Source organism: Octopus bimaculoides, chromosome 3 (genome assembly GCF_046866305.1).
Source record: "Octopus bimaculoides isolate indiv1 chromosome 3, ASM4686630v1, whole genome shotgun sequence".
NCBI lineage: Eukaryota > Metazoa > Mollusca > Cephalopoda > Octopoda > Octopodidae > Octopus > Octopus bimaculoides.
The window spans coordinates 152,420,129-152,442,628 of NC_142930.1; the positions used below are offsets into that span (position 1 = coordinate 152,420,129).

The 22,500-nt window shown below is 35.5% G+C and overlaps 2 protein-coding genes across 6 annotated transcripts in view; one reads left to right on the forward strand and one right to left on the reverse strand.

Moving 5' to 3' along the window:
• The window catches only part of LOC106873509 (integral membrane protein GPR180), a 25,545-nt gene extending 9,627 nt beyond the window's left edge, over positions 1-15,918 (forward strand). The window contains exons 3-9 of the mRNA XM_014920895.3: positions 229-438; positions 1,647-1,827; positions 4,371-4,420; positions 7,098-7,249; positions 10,034-10,225; positions 12,171-12,248; positions 15,237-15,918. Coding sequence (XP_014776381.1) covers positions 229-438; positions 1,647-1,827; positions 4,371-4,420; positions 7,098-7,249; positions 10,034-10,225; positions 12,171-12,248; positions 15,237-15,392 — 1,019 coding nt within the window. The 3' untranslated portion in view covers positions 15,393-15,918. The remainder of the gene's footprint in view (positions 1-228; positions 439-1,646; positions 1,828-4,370; positions 4,421-7,097; positions 7,250-10,033; positions 10,226-12,170; positions 12,249-15,236) is intronic.
• Positions 15,919-18,248: 2,330 nt separating this feature from the next.
• The window catches only part of LOC106873508 (F-box-like/WD repeat-containing protein TBL1XR1), a 92,595-nt gene continuing 88,343 nt past the window's right edge, over positions 18,249-22,500 (reverse strand). For all 5 annotated transcript variants that reach the window (XM_052966068.2, XM_052966070.2, XM_052966067.2 and 2 more), the window contains 3 exons: positions 22,438-22,500; positions 21,989-22,090; positions 18,249-21,081 (listed from right to left, as the gene is read on the reverse strand). The exon at positions 22,438-22,500 is cut by the window's right edge and continues 103 nt beyond it. In XM_052966068.2, coding sequence (XP_052822028.1) covers positions 21,055-21,081; positions 21,989-22,090; positions 22,438-22,500 — 192 coding nt within the window. In that variant the 3' untranslated portion in view covers positions 18,249-21,054. The remainder of the gene's footprint in view (positions 21,082-21,988; positions 22,091-22,437) is intronic.

Sequence of the window (22,500 nt, forward strand, 5' to 3'; positions counted from 1 at the left end):
CCCACCAATCAGTCATGGGGCCCCTTTTCTGGTTGGGGTCATCTGTTCAACAGTTAGTGGACAATTTTGCTGTAGAACTTTCACAATCAACTGTAACCTGACTGATATTAAAAAAGAAACATAACATTACATCTGAATATAAAAGTATCTGGTTTTGTGTTGTTGAAAGATTTTGCTTTTAAATTTCTGTTGCTTTTGTTTGATTATTTTTAATCTTTCCCTTGGCAGATGAACTTACAAACAAGACTGGAAATCTCACTATTGCACACTTCTATTACCCCAGAATATGGCACATTGTCTATGCAGATGCTTACACTTGTGATCCTACAAAACCATTTACCCTTCTAGAAAAACCAAATTACATTCTGTATGACATTAAATTATTAAACCCAGACTCACTTGCAGCCCCAACCATTCATTTTAGTGATGAGGAATCAGGTAAGGTTACTGCCATTTTCTCTATCAAAATACTTGGCACACATACATTTTTGCACCACAAAGGGAGGCCACTGTATTATGCATGTTCTGTAAAGGAGTTTATTTTGGAATCATGGCCTACATTTATATAACATGGATAAGTGAAGGTAAACAGTGTTAATTACACTATGCAACTGTGTAAATGTTTGTCTTTGTGTGTGTGGATGCAGCATGGCTGAATGAGTAAGACTTTCACTTTGCTGTCATGAGGTACCATGATAGAAACTAGATGGAAACTTTTTCAGATGGGTTTATATAATTCAAAATAGCAGCTATATCATACACTATATGATACTAATTCTACCTGGAGATTTTGGTGATGGTGCACATATCTGGAATACTCAGTCACCTGCATATTAATGCAATGAACAGGTAATTCAGTTGATCAAATAACTGAATCCCCATCATCAAAACTCTACTTTAAGTGCATGTGTGCAGCATCATCATCCTTATTTTAACATCTACTTTTTCATGCTTGCATATGTTAGATTCCTTTCTCGACAGCAACCCTCACCTGTTTCCAAGCAATGTAGTAATCCCTTAATCTAATGAACATACCAAGTGAGGTTTTCATTTGCAATCAACACACTGTCACATCCCGAGATTGCTTGTTTTAAAAATAATTACAAACAAGAAAAATGGAATGAGCAAGTCATTTTATTACATCAATTTACAATTGTTTCATCTGAGTTTGATCTCGTGAATAATGCTGTATTATGCAATAATTATATGCAGCTATTGATTCATGAAGTGTTAATGACACATCAAATTCAAAAGCTATTTGCAGATGAAGCAACTCTAAATTGATGTAATAAAAGAACTTGCTTACTCCATTCTTCTTGTTTGTGTGTGTGTTACTGTTTCCTTGTCTTGACTTGGTGTGATTGTTTTAAACAAGTGTCACTGTCATGAAAATGATATCCTTTGTTTCCAATCTTCCATGAAAACATGTCCAACCATGTGGGGTAAAAATGATCTCACTAGGAAACAGGTGAGGGTTGGAGACAAGAACAACATCAGACCATAGAAAATCTGCCTCGACAAATTCTGACAGACTGGTGTGATCACAGAAAATTGGACATTACTGTTATGATGATACACAGATATTAAAAGAGTAAAAACATTGTCTAAGATATCATCAGAACTTTCCTATTGTTGATTATTTCCAGGTCTTCTTGGATTCTACCAGCTTTTAACTTTGTGTTATTTTGTTATCGGCTGTATATTCTGGCCCCGACTCTGGCAGACTCTCTCAAAAGGTGGACCAATGCAACTAGTTATTCAGCTCCTGACTGCTTCTACTGCCCTACAGTCTCTTGCTTCCTTTCTAATGATGGTGCATCTTCTGCGGTAAGACTTCAGTTTTCCTTTTACATGTTGACTTGAAACAAAGTGAGATGTTGGGTCCCATTATACCAATGATGTTGTAGGTAACAATTGAAATAGAATTGTTACCACAACAGCAACATAACTCCCTATGCAATAATAATGCAGTGATTTATTTTTTCTGTCTTTATAAATTCAGTGGGAAATTTCATTTTCATAAATCAGTGTTAATAATTGTGCAAACCATCACCAAAATTCTAACAAATTATTCCCACATTGAATCTTAGCACATAAATATTTTGCTTTGATTTCACTGACATATCAACTGGTGAACTGGTGCAGTTATGCAAATAGCATGATGTTATGTAATGTTGTATAATTATTATACATTGTTGAATAAATAACCAAACAAGTGTAGTGATGTTTTCAGCTACCTATTGTTATTTCTTATTATATGTACACATTCACATATAGTTGCAGTCATAACTCTGTGGATATGGAGTTTGCTTTGTTACCATGTCATCTCTGGTTCTATCATACTGCATAGCACCTTGGGCAAATGTGTCTGCTGCTATAACCTCAGCCTAACTAGTGCTGTACAAGTGGAATTGGTAATCAGAAGCTGTTTGAAAGCCCATTATTTCTCTCTCTCTCTCTCTCTCTATATATATATATATATATATATATATATATATATATATATATATATATGTGTGTGTGTGTGTGTGTGTTTACATTCTGTCTGTAATAGATAAGGGTTAATAATAGACAGGGTACCCAGCTGTAAAACAATATATATTGTCCAACCTATACTGGCGTGGTAAAAAAAATGGAGGTGAAAATGAAGGAATGAAGATGGCCTACTGCTCTTTGTACAATAAAATATTTTGCTGATTGCATATGTGGTGTCGTATATAGCAGTCCTTTGTAAAGGAATGACAACTTTTTAAAACTGAACTGCTGATAGCAAGGAAGGTGTGTAAACTGATGTCATCTGAGTAAAGGTTTGTGTGGTTGGATGTGAGTGAGAAAACCATTGATGTAAAATAAAGCAGCCTGTAAATATGATGAATCAGCCTATTTGGTGCTGAAACATCTTTTGAAAGCATAGTCTTTGGCAATTTTGTAGATGTGCAGGTGTTGCTTTCCCAACCACATAGTTCTGAGTTCAGACCCACTGTGTTGCACCTTGGGCAAGTGTCTTCTACTATAGTCTCAGGTCGACCAAAGCCTTGTCAGTGGATGTGATAGAAGGAAACTGCAAGGAGCCCATCATGTAGAAATCCATATATGTGTGTGTGTTTGTGATTGTCCCCCACCACCACTTGACAACTGGTGTTGGTGTGTTTACATCCTTGTAATTTAGTGATTTGGCAAAAGAGACTGATAGAATAAGTACTGGAGTTGATTCATTTGACTAAAAGTTTAAGGTGGTGCCCCAGCATGGCCACAGTCTAATGACTGAAACAAATAAAAGGTTTTCTGTTCTAAGGTATTTTCAAAGTTTGTTTGTAGAAGTGTTACATGTATGGAAGGAGATACTGAGGTTGTGTGAGAATGTTTAGGTATGGAAGGTAGCATCCTTTCTGTAGTTTATATAAGTAACAGCAAGAATAATTATTGTTAATGTAGTAAAAGAAGAATTTTATCTACTCTGGGCACAAGGCCTGGAATTTTGGGGGAATGGGGCCAGTTGATTAGATCAACTCCAGTACGCAACTGGTACTTAATTTATTGACCCCGAAAGGATGAAAAGCAAAATCGACCTCGGTGGAATTTGAACTCAGAACATAAAGACAAACAAAATACCGCTAAGCATTTTGCCTGGCGTGCTAACGTTTCTGCCAGCTCGCAGTAAAAAAAGAATGTAGAAGATATAAACAAATTGTAAGGCATCTCGGAATTTATAAAATATAAGAGAGAAAATTCTGCCAGTGCAGAATATGGTCAGTTTGATCAGAAACTTACACTTCAAGAGTTTTAAGATACTCAAAAGTGAGCAGCTTCGGAGTTTCTCATGCAAGACATTGTCAAAGACTATGTTTAATCAAGTACAACATTCCCAGAGACAAAAGTGTGATGCAGAAAAGCAGATCTCTATTAGATCTGGCTCTGTAAGGACCATACTTGTTGTCACTTGAGAGGGAGAGAAACTCAAAGGTGATAAAGAAGGTCATGCTTTTTACAACTGTTTCTTCCACCTCGGATATGTTGGAAGTGAGAGCAATAGATGAATAATTGGCAGTGTTAGAGAGGTTATCTTAAGAATGGGACACACTTTCACTCATCTCCTTAAGTTGGAGTATATGTCTGTGTGTAGAGAGAGACATAGCTTGAAGAGTGAGGGTTTAAGTGAAGTAAATATATGTAAATGCACACGCGCGCACACTGTTTTTTTTATGTATTGTTTGTTTTTTTTTGTTTTTTGCATAATATCTGTATACTTGACAGACTAACTAATTGGTTGATATAAGTTAATAATATCTGACTACTAACATACTCTCTCTTCTTCCCCTCTCCCTTCAAGCAAATGTTCTAGTGGCTCACACATTATTTTCCTTCTGTAGGTATGCTAAAGATGGTTTTGGCTTCCCTTTCTGTGAATTGCTGGCTGAATGTAAATATTTGTTTTGATTTTTTTTTCTTATATTATTACTCACTATTTTCATAGCTGACTACTCTATAAATTCCCACTCAACTGTATTTTTTAAAATATACCATTTTTTATAGCGGAGTTGGATTAAACATTATACCATGTGTTGTACAGTGAATGTCTTACTCCATTAAAGAACACAGCACTTAACACAAACTAAACAAGATGTGCTAAGTACAATATGCTGTCTAGTTTTGAACTCCTGATAGTAGGGCACCAACCACAATTGTCTTATTTTAATAATTAGCATGGATCAAAAACAAAGTACCAGTAGAGTATATGAACTGGTATTTCCTATATGGCTTCTATAAAAGCATAAATGAGAATGACATTGTGTTTCGAATTGCATTTAGTTTACAAAATTAAGATAGACACTAAAAGACAAAATATTGTCAATGATTCAAACTTCCCATTTTAAAACTTTGCCATGGTCAGACTGTTTGTTTTTTGGGGGTTTTTTTTTTTATTCTTTAATGAAGTAAATTTCAGTAATAATTTCAGTTTTAAAGCTCAAAGACAAGATTTTTTTTTATTATAAAATATATGTTAATTATATATACTTACCCAAAGTACCTGTGTGGCACCGTGGGAAGTTCTTTTATAGCCCATGGCTGATCAATACTTTGTCAGTGAGTTTGGTAGGCAAAAACTATACAAAAGTCCATTGTGTGTGTGCACATGCTTGTGTTTGTTTCTGGGTGAATGTTTGTTGCATTTCCTTGTCAATAATTCATCCAGTGGCTCTGCACTTTCAAAGGCAAGTGAAATGAAAACTCCTTTGTTTGCAAAACAAGCAACGGTTAGCAACAGGAAGAGCATCAGCCATAAAACAATGTCTTGATAAGACGCTTTTGTCTAACCCATGCTAGCATGGAAAAGTGGACCTAAAATAAATGACTGACACTACAAAATAAATTTAGTTTAAATGCTTGAAATAAATAGCCTCTCTTATTATTTCTATATTCTTTAAAACAAATCTGTTTTAGGAAGTCCTGCTCAATTTCTTTTAGGTTTCTTTGTATGGTTAAACCTCAAAAATAAAATTTGCTGTTGTAAATCACAATGGTGCCACTCTGGCATGTGATCTACAATTTAAAGAAAGTTACTTTTTAGTTTACTTTGTCAGTGCTACTTTGCCATGTGGTCTGTGTGAGCAAATTTACTTTGGTGGGTGATCTACGTGCTTATTTTAATTATTATATTGTTCATTCTTGGTCTCTTATTACTATTTACTAAAACACAAATAAAACATGGTTTTCTTATTAGAATAGTAAGAATTTTGAGAAAATACATTTACAATGCTAAGTGTGTCTTAGAATAATCTCCCTTGTAGATCACATGCCAAAGTGACACCAAAGTATCTCCTCTATGACCTATCTGTTGCTCAAGAAACTTGTTATCCAGGTTTTCATAACAACAAGCAGGCTATCTCAAAGGAATACAGTAATATGGGGTAAAAGAGTGTAATTTGGTGAGAAAATACTCCAGTGTATTTAAACACCTGTTTCTGATATCTGGTACATTATACTTTAGTTACTAGACATTATCACGATATCCTTTGGAACAATAGGCCAGTAGTTAAAACTTGAGACATGTTAATAAAATTAATATTCCTGGTTCAGTTCCTAAACTAGTTCAGAGAAACCACCTGATGATATTTGGAGAAAATAACAATCAAAGTCGCTAGTTAAAAAAATTCTATAAAAGATGATACTGAGAATGTTTATTGCTACACTTCAACTTGGCTGTTCTGTAGGAACCAACATTACTACCGTTTTTAACCCCAGGAGGAGCCTCCTCCAGCTGGCTATTGATGCAATCTGCACCCAATATATATTTGCCCCATTTATTTTTCAAATGTTCTAGTCACAAAATTATTTATCTACATCATATTCTTTGATTGTATGCCACAACCAAGAAATATACATGGTTTATGAGTTTAAATCGTTCATAATTCTAAAATTATTCAATTTTAGTTCAACTCCATGATCATAAATATTTACCTGTTAACTTGTGTGGGTTTGAACCATTGCATTTTTGGCAGCTTCAATATTTTTTTTTGTTTTCTAATACTCTTTTCCTCCATTTTATCACCTTATTGATATTCATTACATTTCCATTTTCTATAAATTTCTATAATCAGTAGTTATTAGTTATTTTAGGCTTTATGTTCTATATTGTTTAATCCCTGCTTACTCAACTTCTATATTTTTGCACTCCTAATATTTATTTAAATAGTCTTTCATTCTTTGAAATTCTATTGAATCTTTATAGCTATCATCTTTCTGTAGATACCTATAAAAAAAATTTTAATATATTGTTAAAAAAAAGTCTTTGAGCTTTAAAATTATCATTTTTTTTAATATGAAGATTATTTGTATTATTCACTTATTATAATATTTTTAATTTGTATAATATAAAATTTTCACTGAATTTGTGTGTGATAAAAATATTACTAAAACTCTATACACACATACTGCACAGAACAATTGTGAAAAATATTGAACCTTAGAGAAATAAGCTTCTGTTTGTATAGACTGAATTTAAAAAGTTATCAAAGTGCTTTAAAATTCAGTAAATGTTTGTTCAAAGATGAAACAGTTGAAGGTGTAATTCAAATATTTTTTTTTTATTTTTTTAGTTGTTGATGTAATATCCCAATTCACCATGCTTTATATGCTCCTTTGCCTTTCCCTTGGTTGGACCTTAACCAGCCCTTATAAATCCTCACCAATTGAAACCATTAAAAAGAAACCTGCTGCCAAGTTTGTTGGTCTCCTTTGTGTTCTTCAGGTAAATTATTTCAAGTTCTTTCTAAATTTTTAATTTTATAAAATCAGCTATTGTTTGCCATTAAAACAAGAATGTCTCCGCAAAGCAAGTGAGCTTACTTCTGGGGCTGTCTTTATCATTATCATCATTTAGCATCCATTTTCCAAGCTGGCATGGGTTAGACAGTTTAACTGGAACTGGTGAGCCAAAGGGCTGCACAAGTCTCCAATCTGTATTGGTTTAGTTTCTATAGCTGGATGCTTTCTTAATGCCAACCACTCCACAAAGTGTACCAGTTGCCTTTTATGTGTCACCAGCACTGACCACAAATATGATTTCACTTAGTTTGATGTGTCTTCTCAAGTACAGCAAATCACCAAAGTCTCTGTCACCTGTCATCGCCTCTGTGATACCCAAAATCCAAAGATCATGTTTCACCACCTCATCCCATGTCTTCCTGGGTCTACCTCTTCCACAGGTTTTCTCCGCAGTTAGAGATCAACACTTCTTTATACAGCTGTCCTCATCTGTATGCATCACATGTACACTCTTCCCTCTTGCACACTGCCTCTGAGGCCTTTTACACCCCATTTTTCTCTTAAGACACTTACACTCTGTCACAAGTTATTAACTTCAATACATTTATGGGTTGAATCCCACTAATTTGGGATTTACTAGCCTGGCAATTTAATAGTTTGAGACAGTGACTTTAATCTGTCAGTCATTAGTTTATGACTATTCTACTTAGTTTTGTGTCACAATACAATAAAGTTATGCTACATGGCTAGCACTTTGTCATAAAGTCCTGTAAACCTAAATTAGCTTTATGCTTATATCAGTTGTATCTGTTCCAATATTAGCAATACAATCCATTTGAGTGCTGAAAGAAATACTCTTCAGTATTTTTCAGCCATCCTAACAAAAGTGTAGTGTCGGGTATACACTGTATTTCTATATACTCTTTTACTTATTTCAGTCATTTGACTGCAGCCATGCTGGAGCACTGCCTTTAGTCGAGCAAATCGATCCTAGGACTTATTCTTTGTAAGCCTAGTACTTATTCTATCGGTCTCTTTTGCTGAACCGCTAAGTTACAGGGACATAAACACACCAGCATCGGTTGTCAAGCAATGTTGGGGGGACAAACACAGACGCACATATATATATATATATATATATATATATATATATATATACACTTATGTACGACAGGTTTCTTTCAGTTTCCGTCTACCAAATCCACTCATAAGGCTTTGGTCAGCACTTACCCAAGGTGCCATGCAGTCTGACTGAACCCGGGACCATGTGGTTGGTAAGCAAGCTGTTTACCAGACAGTCACTCTTGCGCCTATATAAAAAAAAAAGCATGATGGTCACAGCTGGGATAGCTTTGAACATAAGTCTACTCAACCATGGCTGACCTAGAGCTAAACAACTACAAAAGTGATATCATTACAAAGATAGCCTCTGCATAAAGATGTTTGTTTGATACATCTTTTTGTATGTCTACTTATTTGTTTTGATTGCATGTATATCCTATCTATGTATGTTCAGTTTTATTTTGATCTCGTATGTTTTGTGTTTTTATTCATTAGTTTTCTTATTTGTATTTTATTTTTTGACCATAAGTGCATCCTGTCTCTCAGTTTCTTCTGAGAACTGCTAGAATGCAGCAACTACCCAGATATACATTTTCATATGGCTAAGTAAAATGGTGTGGAGAAATAGCAAGGTATTTGTTTAAAAATTCACCTGAGGAGATGCATTCTACACCTGTGATGCAAGATGATTGCAGCATCTCACCTATGAGCTACATGTGCAGAACGAGTTGAAACAATTGTAGTGGATTTGAGTAAAAAATCTGACAAATTCCATTTTCTGATTATTTATATAAACTCTATGGACACCAAGGAATTCTTGAAGTAAATCCAGTAGCATGTACATTTTTACTGTTGATGGCATCAGGTTGCCAAAAACTGTGGACAAGCTTTACACAGCATCCCACAAAGTTTTTTATTCAAATATAATATTTATATATATATATGCGAGTAAAAATAAATACAAAAAAGGGGGTTTTGTATGATTGTGTATAGAGGAATATATTATTTTGTTTAAAAGAGTTCCAACACTGTCTGTTTTTTATGTTTTATTTATATTCCTGCAAACCAATGTGGGATATAGAATATGGAATATATAATATAAAATAAAATAAAAATGGATGGTACAATGAAATAAAGTATTGAATGTCTTATTGAATATATGGAATATGTCTTATTGAATAGATGAAATATTGAGTGTTCAATATAAAGGATTAAATATATAAAGGCGAATACGTATTTTCTATACCTTGTGGTATTTCATCATGGCCGGTATGACAGACTATTATATATATATGGAAAAAAGACAAAGTAGAAAATGCTTAAATACTTTTATAAAAGACATTTCAGTACCGGTTTCGATCCTTGAGATCTTTTCAACAGTAAATATGGATAACAAATTTTGGAAAAATTAAATTTTGGCAAATTTAAATGAAAAGTCTTTTTAAAAACATATTTGTATAGTATTGAAATACCAGGGGCATTTTTCTTGTTTCTGTCTGTCCCTGTTTCACTTGTTAACTCTTGTGGGTTCGACGTCGTTGTATATATATATATATATATATATTAGCCGCTGCAAGTGAGCCTGAGTCTTTGTTAAAAATTCTCCCATTTCTTTCCATCATTAATATCTTTTAACCTTTCATTATTTTCTGAAAAAGAAGTAATTTTGCTCTAATGTGTATTTTTTTCTTCTTTGTATCTCTAGTCAATATTATATATTTGGGAGCAATATTTAGATAAGGAGCACCGGATGTACTATGCCCATCGTACAAATGCAGGAATAGGACTTGTATTTCTTCGTATTTTGCTGGCAGCCATATTTGCTTGGAATCTCCGTGCTACTGTCAAATCAGAAAGAAGTGCTTTAAAAAGAGAATTTTATGCAACATTCACCAAAGTAAGTACAGGCTTTAGTATTATCATTAAGAATATGGCATGACAAATATACAGGGTGGACCAAAAGTCACACACAAATTTAGTTCAGTAGGCTCCAGGTTTGTCAAAGCATGCTTCAATTTTTCTAAAATTGAATAAAACAAATGAAATAATGAGGAATAAACATGCACTTGTACATGATGAACAGAGTCTTGTGAGTGGATTTCGTAGGCAGAAACTGAAAGAAACTTGGTGTGTGTGTGTGTGTGTGTATATATATATATATATATATATATATATATATCATCATCATCATTGTTTAACGTCCGCCTTCCATGGGTTGGACGATTTGACTGAGGACTGGCGAACCAGAAGGCTGCACCAGGCTCCAATCTGATCTGGCAGAGTTTCTACAACTGGATGCCCTTCCTAACGCCAACCACTCTGAGAGTGTAGTGGGTGCTTTTATGTGCCACACACACACACACACACAGAAATATAATGTGAGGGCACATGGCCTAGTGGTTAGGGCATTGCTCTCATGATTTCAATTCCTAGATTGGGTGGTGCATTGTGTTCTTGAGCAAAACTCCTCGTTTCATATTGCTCTGCGGTAACTTCAACACCTGACACATGGTGCACCTACTCAGACAATGTCGATTTGATGGAGAGAGTGAGCTAATGTGCAGCTTGAACATTTAATCACTATAAACAAATCATTTGTGCAGGTCATTTGACAAGCTGAATGTGCATACGCCATCTTCGGCAGGAAAGCCCATCATATATATGCATATATACATATGTGTATCTGTGTGTTTGTCTTTGTTTTTACTACCACCACCACCCCCACACACACACACGGCATGATAAGTGGTGTTGGTTTGTTTATGTTCTTGTAACCTAGCAGTTTGGCAGAAAGAGAATAACAGAATAAGTACTTGAGATCAATTCAAGGCAGTGCCCCAGCATGGGCACAATCCAATGACTGAAACTAGTAAAAGAAAGATGAAAAATGTGAAAATTAATAGGTATGTCATAGTAACTTAAGCAGGTGGCCAGTGGGTAGTATTGTTAGAGTGCAGGATAGAATGCCTTGCAGTATTCATTTCAATTCTCTTCTCTTTAAGTTCAAATCCCATCATGGTCGACTTTGCTTTCCATATTTTCAGAGTCAGTAATAAAAACATCATTCCAGTGTTATAGATTGGCAGAACTGTAAGAAGATCAGACAGAATACTATGTGGCATTTGTCCCTGAGTCTTTCTGTTCTGAGTTCAAATCCTGGCATGGCCTACATGAGGGATAGACTTAATTTGTTGCCTGATTTAACCTGATCACTGGGTACTTTAGTTGTCTTTGGCAGCATCCACTCAGTTGCCAAATCTCCAATTTAAGGGATATATTCTTTCCTCCTTCCCAATTGTTTCACATCTTGTCATAGTCAACTCTGCCTTTCATCTTTCCAAGATTGATAAAATTAAGTACCAGTTAAATACTGGATGCAGTATAATCAACTATTCCTCTCTTGTAAATTGTGAAACCTTGTGTCTCTGTCATACTATTATTTCAACTCATTGTTTTAATCCACATTCTGGAAGTACTGATAATTTGAATGAATTTAGGGGATCACTTGATTTGTTAGCTTTAAAAAAATCTGCCCCTTCTACCCAACAACAGAAGTATGATGCTAGATGGGCGGGGTATAGTAGCTTAAATATGCACAGCTAATCTGGAAAAGAATATAAAAGTTTGAGAAATGTTTTAACAGAGAGGTTTTCTAATAATAAAATAAAGATAAAGCTTGGAGTTATAATGATTATAGAAAAGTAATTTCTTTTGGTTTAGCAAATATTTGGATAGACATTAAGCCAAATGAGTTTAGGAAAAGGGTGATTGTGTAAGATCTACATCAATTTTTAGAACTAAATAAATGTTATTTATGTTTTGTTTTTGTCTTTTCCTCCTAGTCTTGCATGCTTTGGTTCCTGTGTTATCCAGTTTTGGTAATCTTCTCTTGGATGCTAACAGAATATCTTCGATATAAGGTATTTATTTGTTGCTTCTCTTCACTTATGTTGTAGAGCAAGTGTTTGTTCATTCATTTGTTCACTGCTTTTAACCCATTACCTCCCATAATTCTATTAACTGGAATTTTTTTATGAAACTTTGATTTCTAGCATAAAACAGCCTTAGAAACATGCTGGAATTATCAAAATAACATTTTAAATAGAAATAAGCGAGATATTGGGTGGAAAAATTAGCAAACCTCATTTGAATATCAGAGAAATATACCTAGTAGATTTAGCAAAAAGGTTAGATATGTGTAAATATTGACAGATAATTACGAAATTTGTAATTTTTAAGTGATCTCATATGAGATCACTGGTAGGTAATGGGTTAAGTCTCTTTTCTTCCATGTTAGCATAGGTCAAATGAATATATTATTAAGGTATTGTTTTACAACTCGATGCCCTTCCTGTCACAAACTCTTAACTGTTTTATCAAGTAATAAATCTCTTATTCTACTCAACTTCAAAAGTACAGAGCCAGAAGGTAATTTGTTGACAGGAAAATATTAATTTTCATCACTTGTGGCTCAGCACTTTTTCATATACTGTTCACAGCTTATAATCATTTGCACAGCTGGACTACATTTTGGTCCTGGACTACACTTGCTCAAGGTATTGTAGCAGTGAGATTGAGCCTGAAAAAGTATGGTTAAGAAACAAACTGTAATACCAGTATAGGGTCATCATCATTTGACATCTGTTTTTCCATGCTTGCATAAGGGTATGGTTAAAGACCCCCTTTGGTCATGAATATCCATGGGATTGCACCTAGAAAGTTCCCCTCTGAGGCACAAATCCAGGGAAGGTTGTTTATGGAAGACCAGCAGTCGCCCATGTATAACAGCCTCCCCTCTCCATGCCACTAATGTTATCCAAGGGAAAGGCAAAGGCCAATACGGCTTCGCATCAGTGACATTGTAACTCATTTCTACAGCTAAATAAACTGGAGCAGTGTGAAATAAAGTGTCTTGTTCAAGAACAACACACACATTAGTCTGGGAATCATACTCACTACCTCATGATTGTAAGCCTGATGTTCTAACCACTGAGCCATGCACCTTCACATACTGGCATAAGTTGGATGATTTGACCGGAGCTAGAAAGCCAGAGGATTGTGCCAAGCTCTAATATCTGCTTTGGTATAATTTCTTCAGCTGAATGCCTTTTTTAATACCAACAACTTTATAGACTGTACTGGGTGCTTTTTACGTGGCACTAATACCAATGGGGCCACCAAGTAACTCACAAGAGCCCTCAACTGAAGGGGAGTTGTAATGAGGGGGGGGGGGGGGTTTATGCCAGATAATGAGTGTTTAATACAGTGGTTCCCAACCTGGAGTCTGTGGACCCCTGGTGGTCTGCAAAGGTAGTACTGGAAGTCTGAACTAAATTCAAAATTTCATATGTGGGTGCTTTTAAGTGTCACCCGCACGAAGTCCAGTCAGGCGGTACTGGCCTTCGTGCAGGTGACACGTAAAAGCACCCACTACACTCTCTGAGTGGTTGGCGTCAGGAAGGGCATCCAGCTGTAGAAACTCTGTCAAATCAGATTGGAGCCTGGTGTTGCCATCCGGTTTCACCAGTCAAATCGTCCAACCCATGCTAGCATGGAAAGCAGACGTTAAACGATGATGATGATGACACATACATAAGGATAAGCATATTAAAAGGGGTGCATGGAAAAACTGATTTAAATAAATGGGTTGGAAACCATTGGTTTAACATATGATAGAGGAACATAAACAAGTGTCTTGCAGTGGGAAATATGTGGTTACCCCAGTCGGAAAAGAGAAAATATCCACTTTCTATGCTAACATGGATTGGATGGCATTACTACCCTTCCAAATGAGTTGGAAGATCATACTTCATTTGTTTTCATACCTTCCTAACACCAATCATTTGCAGTGTACTGGTTGCATTTTTTCCTGAGACCAACATTAGAAAGACTAATAGTGAGAGGCTTGAGGGATAGCAAGAGGTGATACAGGGTGAGAGTGAAAGATAGATATTAATGCCAAATGGTTAAGTAGGGGATTATAAGTAGGATTTAGGAGTATATGAATATGTAATGAGGTCCCTTTTCAGATAGGCAAGAGAACTAGGGTGATTAGAATCAGAAACAGATGGATGGAATTTTGGAGAGAGAGAAAGAAAGACAGGTCCTGTGGCATTCCTGGTTACACTGGAAGCAATGTATGGTGAACAAAAGAGATCTATCATCCTTAGTTACATCAGCCGTCCAGAACAATGAGAGTAACTGGGTATTGAAACTCAAAGATAAGCTTGACAGTATATATATATCATCATCATCGTTTAACGTCCGCTTTCCATGCTAGCATGGGTTGGACGATTTGACTGAGGACTGGTGAAACCGGATGGCAACACCAGGCTCCAGTCTGATTTGGCAGAGTTTCTACAGCTGGATGCCCTTCCTAACGCCAACCACTCAGAGAGTGTAGTGGGCGCTTTTACGTGTCACCCGCACGAAAACGGCCACGCTCGAAATGGTGTCTTTTATGTGCCACCCGCACAAGCCAGTCCAGGGGCACTGGCAACGATCTCGCTCGAAAATCCTACAGGAGCCAGTCAGGCGGTACTAGCAACGGCCACGCTCAAAATGGTGCATCTCATGTGCCACCCGCACAAGAACCAGTCCAGGGGCACTGGCAACGATCTTACTTGGCTTGCCGGGTCTTCTCACGCACAGCACATTTCCAAAGGTCTCGGTCAGTAGTCATCGCCTCGGTGAGGCCCAAATGTACGAAGGTCTTGCCTCACCACAGGTCTTCCTGGGCCTACCTCTTCCACGGGTTCCCTCAACCGTATGTATATATATATATATATATATATATACACACACACACTAATCCATTAAATAAATCCACTAAAATTAGAGACCTTTCTTGTTAGTAATCATTATAATTACCATTTCATTATACATGTTTTTAATTGTTCTTTCTCTAGGTTCTAACGATGGGAGTAGTACTGTGCCAATCTGGTGCTGTAATCATCCTTTACCAATTATTCATGTCACGAAGTCTCTACTGGGAAGTTTCAGCACTCTCAAGTTCCCTACCTCTTCGGATTGATAAACACTTCACGTTAAAGATTCATTCTTGATGTTTACATTTAGGCTACCAAAGATTAGGGGATCACATGAGAAAAAAAGTGTTATGAATGATTGAGAATTCTTGTAAATATGTGAGGATGTGTATGTGTGTGCCAGAGTTAATCAACACAGCATAAAATAACAAAATTTCTGTCCATCAATATCTCTCCTTGCATCTACAACTGTATTGATACATATCAATGCGTAGCAAATATGGACCTTAATCAATACATACTTCTCAGTTAATTATACATCATTTCTAGATCTCATATCTTAATGAAATTTATTTTGGCTCTATAAACATCTCTTTTTCTCACCTCATCACTCAGAATAAAAAAAAAGAAATATTTATGAAAGTACAAACCATTACTTCACTAAAAAAATCATACTGTGTCCTACCATTTCAAGGAGCAATTGAAAATATCCGTGCCTGCAGAATTCTCTCTTGTCTGTAATAAATTGTTACTAAAATTTCACATTTCATCTGAAATGGAAGTTTGTTTTTTAAATGAAATAAAATGTTATTTTCATTACAAACCTGTTGGAATTTTCCTTCTTGCTTATGTAAACCAAATCTAACAGCTATCCAATCTACATTCATGTCAACAACTGATATTCTATCATGATTAAGAGTAGATGGAACTGGCCCATTATCCCCTGCTTTTTCTTCCTTCTACCTTAGCCCTTTAACATTCAGATTACTATCAAAAGATAGTCCTCACCGAAACTTATCTCCTGCCATAAAATCTTCAATGATTTAATGATACCAGAAATAAATCACTGCTTTAATTCCCACCTCAAAAGTAACCTACCATCCAATTAGTGGAACACCTCAAAAGCAACAACACAAATGGGATAAAGAGTACATGTATCACAACAACACCAAGTGTGTGCATGTGTGTGTGTAGATTTACAATATACCCTATTGTTAAGAAAATTTTACACAACCATTCAATAAAACTCAAATGGAATAAAGAGTACACGCCTAAACAGTGCAATGGGACCTGCTTGGTAGTCAAGTCCCTGAAGCTCCACTTTATTGAGGCCACCATTGTTATGGGATGCAGGAGCGGGAAATGTTTTCATTTAAAGGATGCACCTTTATCCCTTGGGGTCAGACATGCTGTTTAACTTCTGCAGTTCACAGTTCCCGTTGAGGCCATACTTCACCATGTCCATCAACAAATCCTATGGCCAAACACTATCGGTGGAAGGCATCCATTTGGGGGAGCTGTGCTTTTCACATGGGCAACTTTATGTGGTCTGCTCCCGTGTGGGGAGTAGAAATGCTCTTTTTGTGTATGCTCCTCAGAGCAGAACATGCAATGGTGTCTATAGCGAAGTTTTATAGACATAGAAAGAGGAACAAGTCATCATTGCAGCCTATGTGGTTATAAACAGGTGATCCAGAAGCATTGGCCAGACATATTCTCAAACTATGGCAACAGGAGTCTTCCTCTTCTTTATTGGACAATGCTGACTTCTCCGACAACAATGTTCACTCAGCGCTTAGCCAAGTTGCTCATAGAGTTAGGCTAGAAGGGCCAGGCCCTTTATTTCTTTGTTAAGGCTGTTTGTAAGTTTTCCTAAGTTATTCCAATCTGGATCCCCAATGCAACCTTATCTAATCCAAATGTTTGAGTCAATCTTCTTCACTGCAGATCTCCAGTGCAAACCTTCGATGCAACCTTCTCCAATGCAGACCTCTGAGGCAACCTCTTCCAATGCACATCTTCAATGCAGCTTTGACCAATAGTACCCCTAGGAGGGGTTAGGACTAGATTGGGATTAGTTGCTGCCTTTTAGAGGCTCCTGAGCCCCTTTTCGCTAGGCTAAGTTGTGATCCAAACATAACTTCTTCCGACACAGGATTGGGAGCCCTTTTGGGCATTATATTTTCCTTGTCAGAAAGGTTCCCAACCCATGGGCCAAAGTAGGGTTAGATGATGATGGGGGGGTTCAAAAGGGCCAGCGTGTGCAACCTGATCCCTTCTGCCGGTCAAACTCCCAGCCCATGCGTTCTCGTCGTGACACTGATTCTGCAGAACTGGGTTGGGTGTGAAAACCAACTTTAAAGTATAAATATAGATTTTTTGAATCAGCATTGTTATGTTCAGTTAAGTCCTTTTTGGGGTGAAAAATCAATAAACTGATTCCTTATGGCGTTTTCCATTCAATCAGGATGAAAAATCGATAAACCAATTCCTTATAGGATTTCCCACTAAAATTGATTACAACCCTATTTTCAACAATAACTTTTACCAATTTTGACATATTTTGTTCAAACTTTATGCTGGCGTTGCTTAGGATTTATGGGATATTTGAATGCTTTAAGTTCTCCAAAAAAAAAAACAATCGATGAGTGGGGGGGGGGGGGGGGGGGGGGGGAAATCGATAAACCAATTCCTTATGGTATTTCCCAATCAAATTGTCTGCAACGCATCCTCAGCCAAACGTTTACCAATTTCAATGGATTTCGCACAAATTTGACGTCGGTGTAACTTAGTTTGGTTTGAAATAAAGCGCTTGATTAGCTTAATAATCCTAACTTAATCCCAGGCAACACCGGACTAAACTGCTAGTCAAATATAAACAGAAAAATAAATAAATACTTCCTCTTAATATAAAGAAAAATCTGTTGTCATTGAAAAGTAAAAGTAGATTTTGTTATTTTAAAACCAAAACAGTGAGATAAAAGCTTTCCTAACTTTTATTTTACATTCATTCTCTTTTTTTTTTTTTTTCTTTTTCACTTAAATTTCTTTAGATTTTAGTCCTGATCATATTACATCTAAGCTTTTTACCATTCAATACAAATCTTTTATTTTTAAGTTGGGAAAAGAGAGAGACAGGATAGAAAGCAGGGATTTTTTTCCAGTTTTTTTTTTTATTATTTATTCAATATTACAACATTTTACAAAAAAAAAACGTTTACAAAATTTTTTAAACTTGGGCAATGGTAGGAGGGTAGGGTTTAAAAAAAAAAACTTAGGCTTTTTAGATTCTCAGGGAAGGTGGAAAAAATATGTAAGTGGTAAAATTGGGGTTGTAGGGTCTAGTATAGGGAAGTAAAAGCAGACAGCGAGTGGATATATTTACAGCCTTACCCTACAGTTTTATGGTAACCAACAAACAACTGGTGCAGAGCATCTGTCCAGTCAAGTGCCAAATTAACCCAACTAATGAATTCATACACTAAGCTTTCTCACACCCTCTCACACTCACTCTCGACCCAATGACACTGGAAAGAGAGGTAGGGTTACAAAAATACAAAAGAATTTATCTTTTCAATTTTTTTTTTTTATTTTATTATACAATAAAAAGATTAACACTCCCTCATCACCAAGTAATGGGGGAAAATATTGTCATTATTTTCACCTGGAGCTTGCATCATTTGATTTATCGGTCTTGAAGTGATCTCCCATTAGTTTTTAAAATTTAGGATATTAGATATAAATAGAAGGAATCAACAGTGAAAATTGCTACATATGGCAGTTCAGTTTTACCTACAAAATACCTAATACTAAATTAGGAAAAGATAAAATATATGAATCAATTGAGTAAGGGTATGGTATATCGTATCAATAAAATTAAGTAAGTCTATTTTCCTATTAAAACAGAAAATCTGAATATTTATACTAAAAACAAGTAATGTTTAATCAAAACCTATTACAAATTCCTTCAAGAAGTAATTGCTAACATACTTAAAAGTTCGGGTATGTAGGTATATATAAAAATTACAGGACATGCTGCTTGTATCTTACTATTTAAGGTTTACTGAACCAAAAACGTTAAAATGACAAGAGATAGAACTACCAGCAAAAGACATTTTGAATGAACTTAATTACTTGATAAAGCCAACTGGTAGCTAGCCAAAGATTTTGCAACCAAAATTCATCACTACCAATGACACTGATATGTAAACAAGAATAAAATATAACCCTCTTCTTTTTGCATGCTGCTGCAAAAGCTCTTGAGTAAAGATACTGTGCATGTAGGTGCACTACAAATTTGTGCACAAACACAGAAAGTCAAACACATATGCAGAAACACTTCCAAAAGTTTCTGTCAGTTCAGATTGCTATCTTTCAGATTATTGAATTATCTTAGTTTTCACCCACTCGAAACAGACTGCAATGCAAGATATCCAAACAAAAAAAAAAAAAGAAATGTTACTGAGATATTCCACAATAACCAAACCATGATAATAGCTAATAGCCTTCTTTGATATCTTAATATCTAATATTCTTTTTCAATATATCTAATATTGATTTCTTTTGATGAGACATGAAAAACTGTTTTCTTTTCTTCGAAAGAAGTGTAATCATTAAAGGAAAAAAAAAAAAAAACCCAGTATAACACTGACATTTATGAAAACCAGAAAGATGAGCAACAGAAGTCAACATCAATAAAATTTTTAGCTAAAAACAGTGATAAAAATTTGAAAGAAGTTTCTAATGCATTCTATCATCTCAGCTTTTCCTACTAACCTTTCATATTTTACATAAGAAATTATGTTACCTTCAATAGTGTGAGCTATATATATATATATATATATATATGTATACATATTAATCAAATCATAATGCAAAAATGTTAAGCTTAAAACCCAACAAATTAATGATTTTTTTTCAAGAATCAACAAAATATATGATAACCATTAATGCCTGAATCCAAATATAATACAATCTGTAATATACCCAGATATGAAAATACATAAAAAATAGTTCAATCTATCTCAAAAATATTACATAAAAATCATACACACTATCAATTCACACATTTTAAACTATGCACAGATATTTTTTTTTTTTCAAACAATGAGACTGGTAAAGCAATCAAATTTTATGAGGATTAACTTAAACAAAAATGACTAAATAAGACTAAATGCAGAGAAACGTTTAAAATATATAAAAACTGAAAAATGACACAAATTTTTTAAAAATTTATAACAAAAATTATTCCACTAGTGGACCAGAAAAATGAACAGAGGTAAAAAATATTTGCTCTACTTTCATGATTTCATTTGCGAAAAGATAATGCAGATTAAGATAGACAGAGATGCACCTTGAGCAAAAAGAGAAGGCAACATATTTCGGTAAAAGAATCAGCAGCTTTATACACAGTTATAAAACAGAAAAAAACCCCACTAAAGCTAGGAAAAGGAATGGTCATTACTGTCACAACATATGCTATGAGAGGCATAAAACTAATAAGGAGATCAAACTTATTTAGAACCAATAATTACAGGAATCTTGCTCACTTCTCATAATGACAAAGCTAGGGAAGGGAACTTTTTATATTTTGTTTTTAATATCATTGCTAAGCCATTGTCAGATAGCTGAATTGACTTACAAATAAAACAAGACAGGACAAATACTTCCTGTTGGACAGATCTGAGGGGGCATGCTGCTGCCGCCTTGATGTGACATGTATGCGTGCAAATGTGTATGTGTGTGTGTGTATTCGTATGAATGTAATTTTAGTTTGTATGCAGCATCACTGAGTCCAGGTGCCTTGGATCTGAAAGGGAACACCTGCCAGCTGGTAGTGTTACCCTCAGTCAGCTGGTGAGCCAACTACTGTTGCTGACGTAATGCTTGTCGCCATCTTTCATCCTGGGGTACACAATCATTTGTAGCAGGTAACATTAAATGCAGTAGCAACTTGAGATCACTTCCGTAAATCCAAGACAAAAACCTATAAATAGAAACATTTGTGAAAACAATATCAAAAGATAACAGTGTTGCTGTAATTTTAGCATATCATTACATCTAATAAGCTGACTTGCCAATTTTTGTTATTTCAAATTAAAAGAGACAGCTGTAACAGCACTTTGAACACACCTTAGAAAACACTGCTTGTCATAACTGACACGTCTGTAGAATATATCAGGAGGTGAAGACAATTTAGAAGCTCACTATGCAATAAAGTTTTGTGTTAAACAGGACAAAAATATTACAAAAACTTATGAAATGCTCCAGACTGCTTATGGATTACCTTGCATGAACCTAGCATCTGTTTATTGCTGGCACAAAAGGCCAAGCAACACAAGTCCAACAGAAAACTCATGATGATCCCCTTTTACAACAAGGGCATCATCTACATCCAATGGGTTGGCAGATGGTCAATAAGGAGTACTCTATAGAGGCTTTGAGGGAGATGAGGAAAAGATTTCATCCATAAAAGGTGAGGGCAACCACACCAGGACGATGCATCAGTCTACAATTCCATTCTAGTAACCAACAACTTGACAGGGGTGGGAATCAAAACTGTCTCTCATTCTCCCTAAATTTCAGACCTTGCTCCCTGTTACTTTTGGTTGCTCCCCCAAACTAAAGGAGAACATAAAAGAGGCTGTGACAAGGGACTTGGACACCTTCACTTTGGAGGGCTTCCATTTGGCCTTCATGATACAGTTGGAGCACTACAACAAGTACATTGAAGTCAGAGCATCCTGCTTTGAAGGAGATTAGAGTTTTGCACTTCTTTAAAATTAATGTCTCTCCTGAAAAAATGTCACAAAACTCCTGGAATGCACCTTGTAACCAGAATCAATAGAAAAAGAACACAAGTAGAAGCTAACAATGTCAAAGTTACAACTTACTGAACCATCCGAGGCGCTGGCTCCAACTTTATCACCACGGTAATTCCAACAAACTTCAAATATTCCACCAGTTCCTCGGTAACTGTGTACCAATAATCCACTCTAAAAAAAAAAATTTTTTTAATGCATATTTGAGATATGTATAGTTTGTTTGTTCTTTAACATCTATAAAACATTGTTAAAATATTTTGTGTAGAAGTATAACCAATTTAATGCACATAATTTTTAACAACAAAATTTTTTTATGGACCCCCAAGGGCTGTATCGACCTCCATTGAGAAACACTAACTATACTATGCCTCAAAATCTGAATTTATCTCTTATCTAAAAATAAGCTAACTGTAAGATGACTGGAATGAAATGGCCATACAAAAACTAATTAATTTTCTGTAAAAAACATAGATTTCATCAACAGGAACAACTAATGATGATCAAAAAAATGATCTCACCTGTACATTCCAGATATGAACACATTTATCAAAGGATCCGCTTGCTAAATATTTTCCATCTGG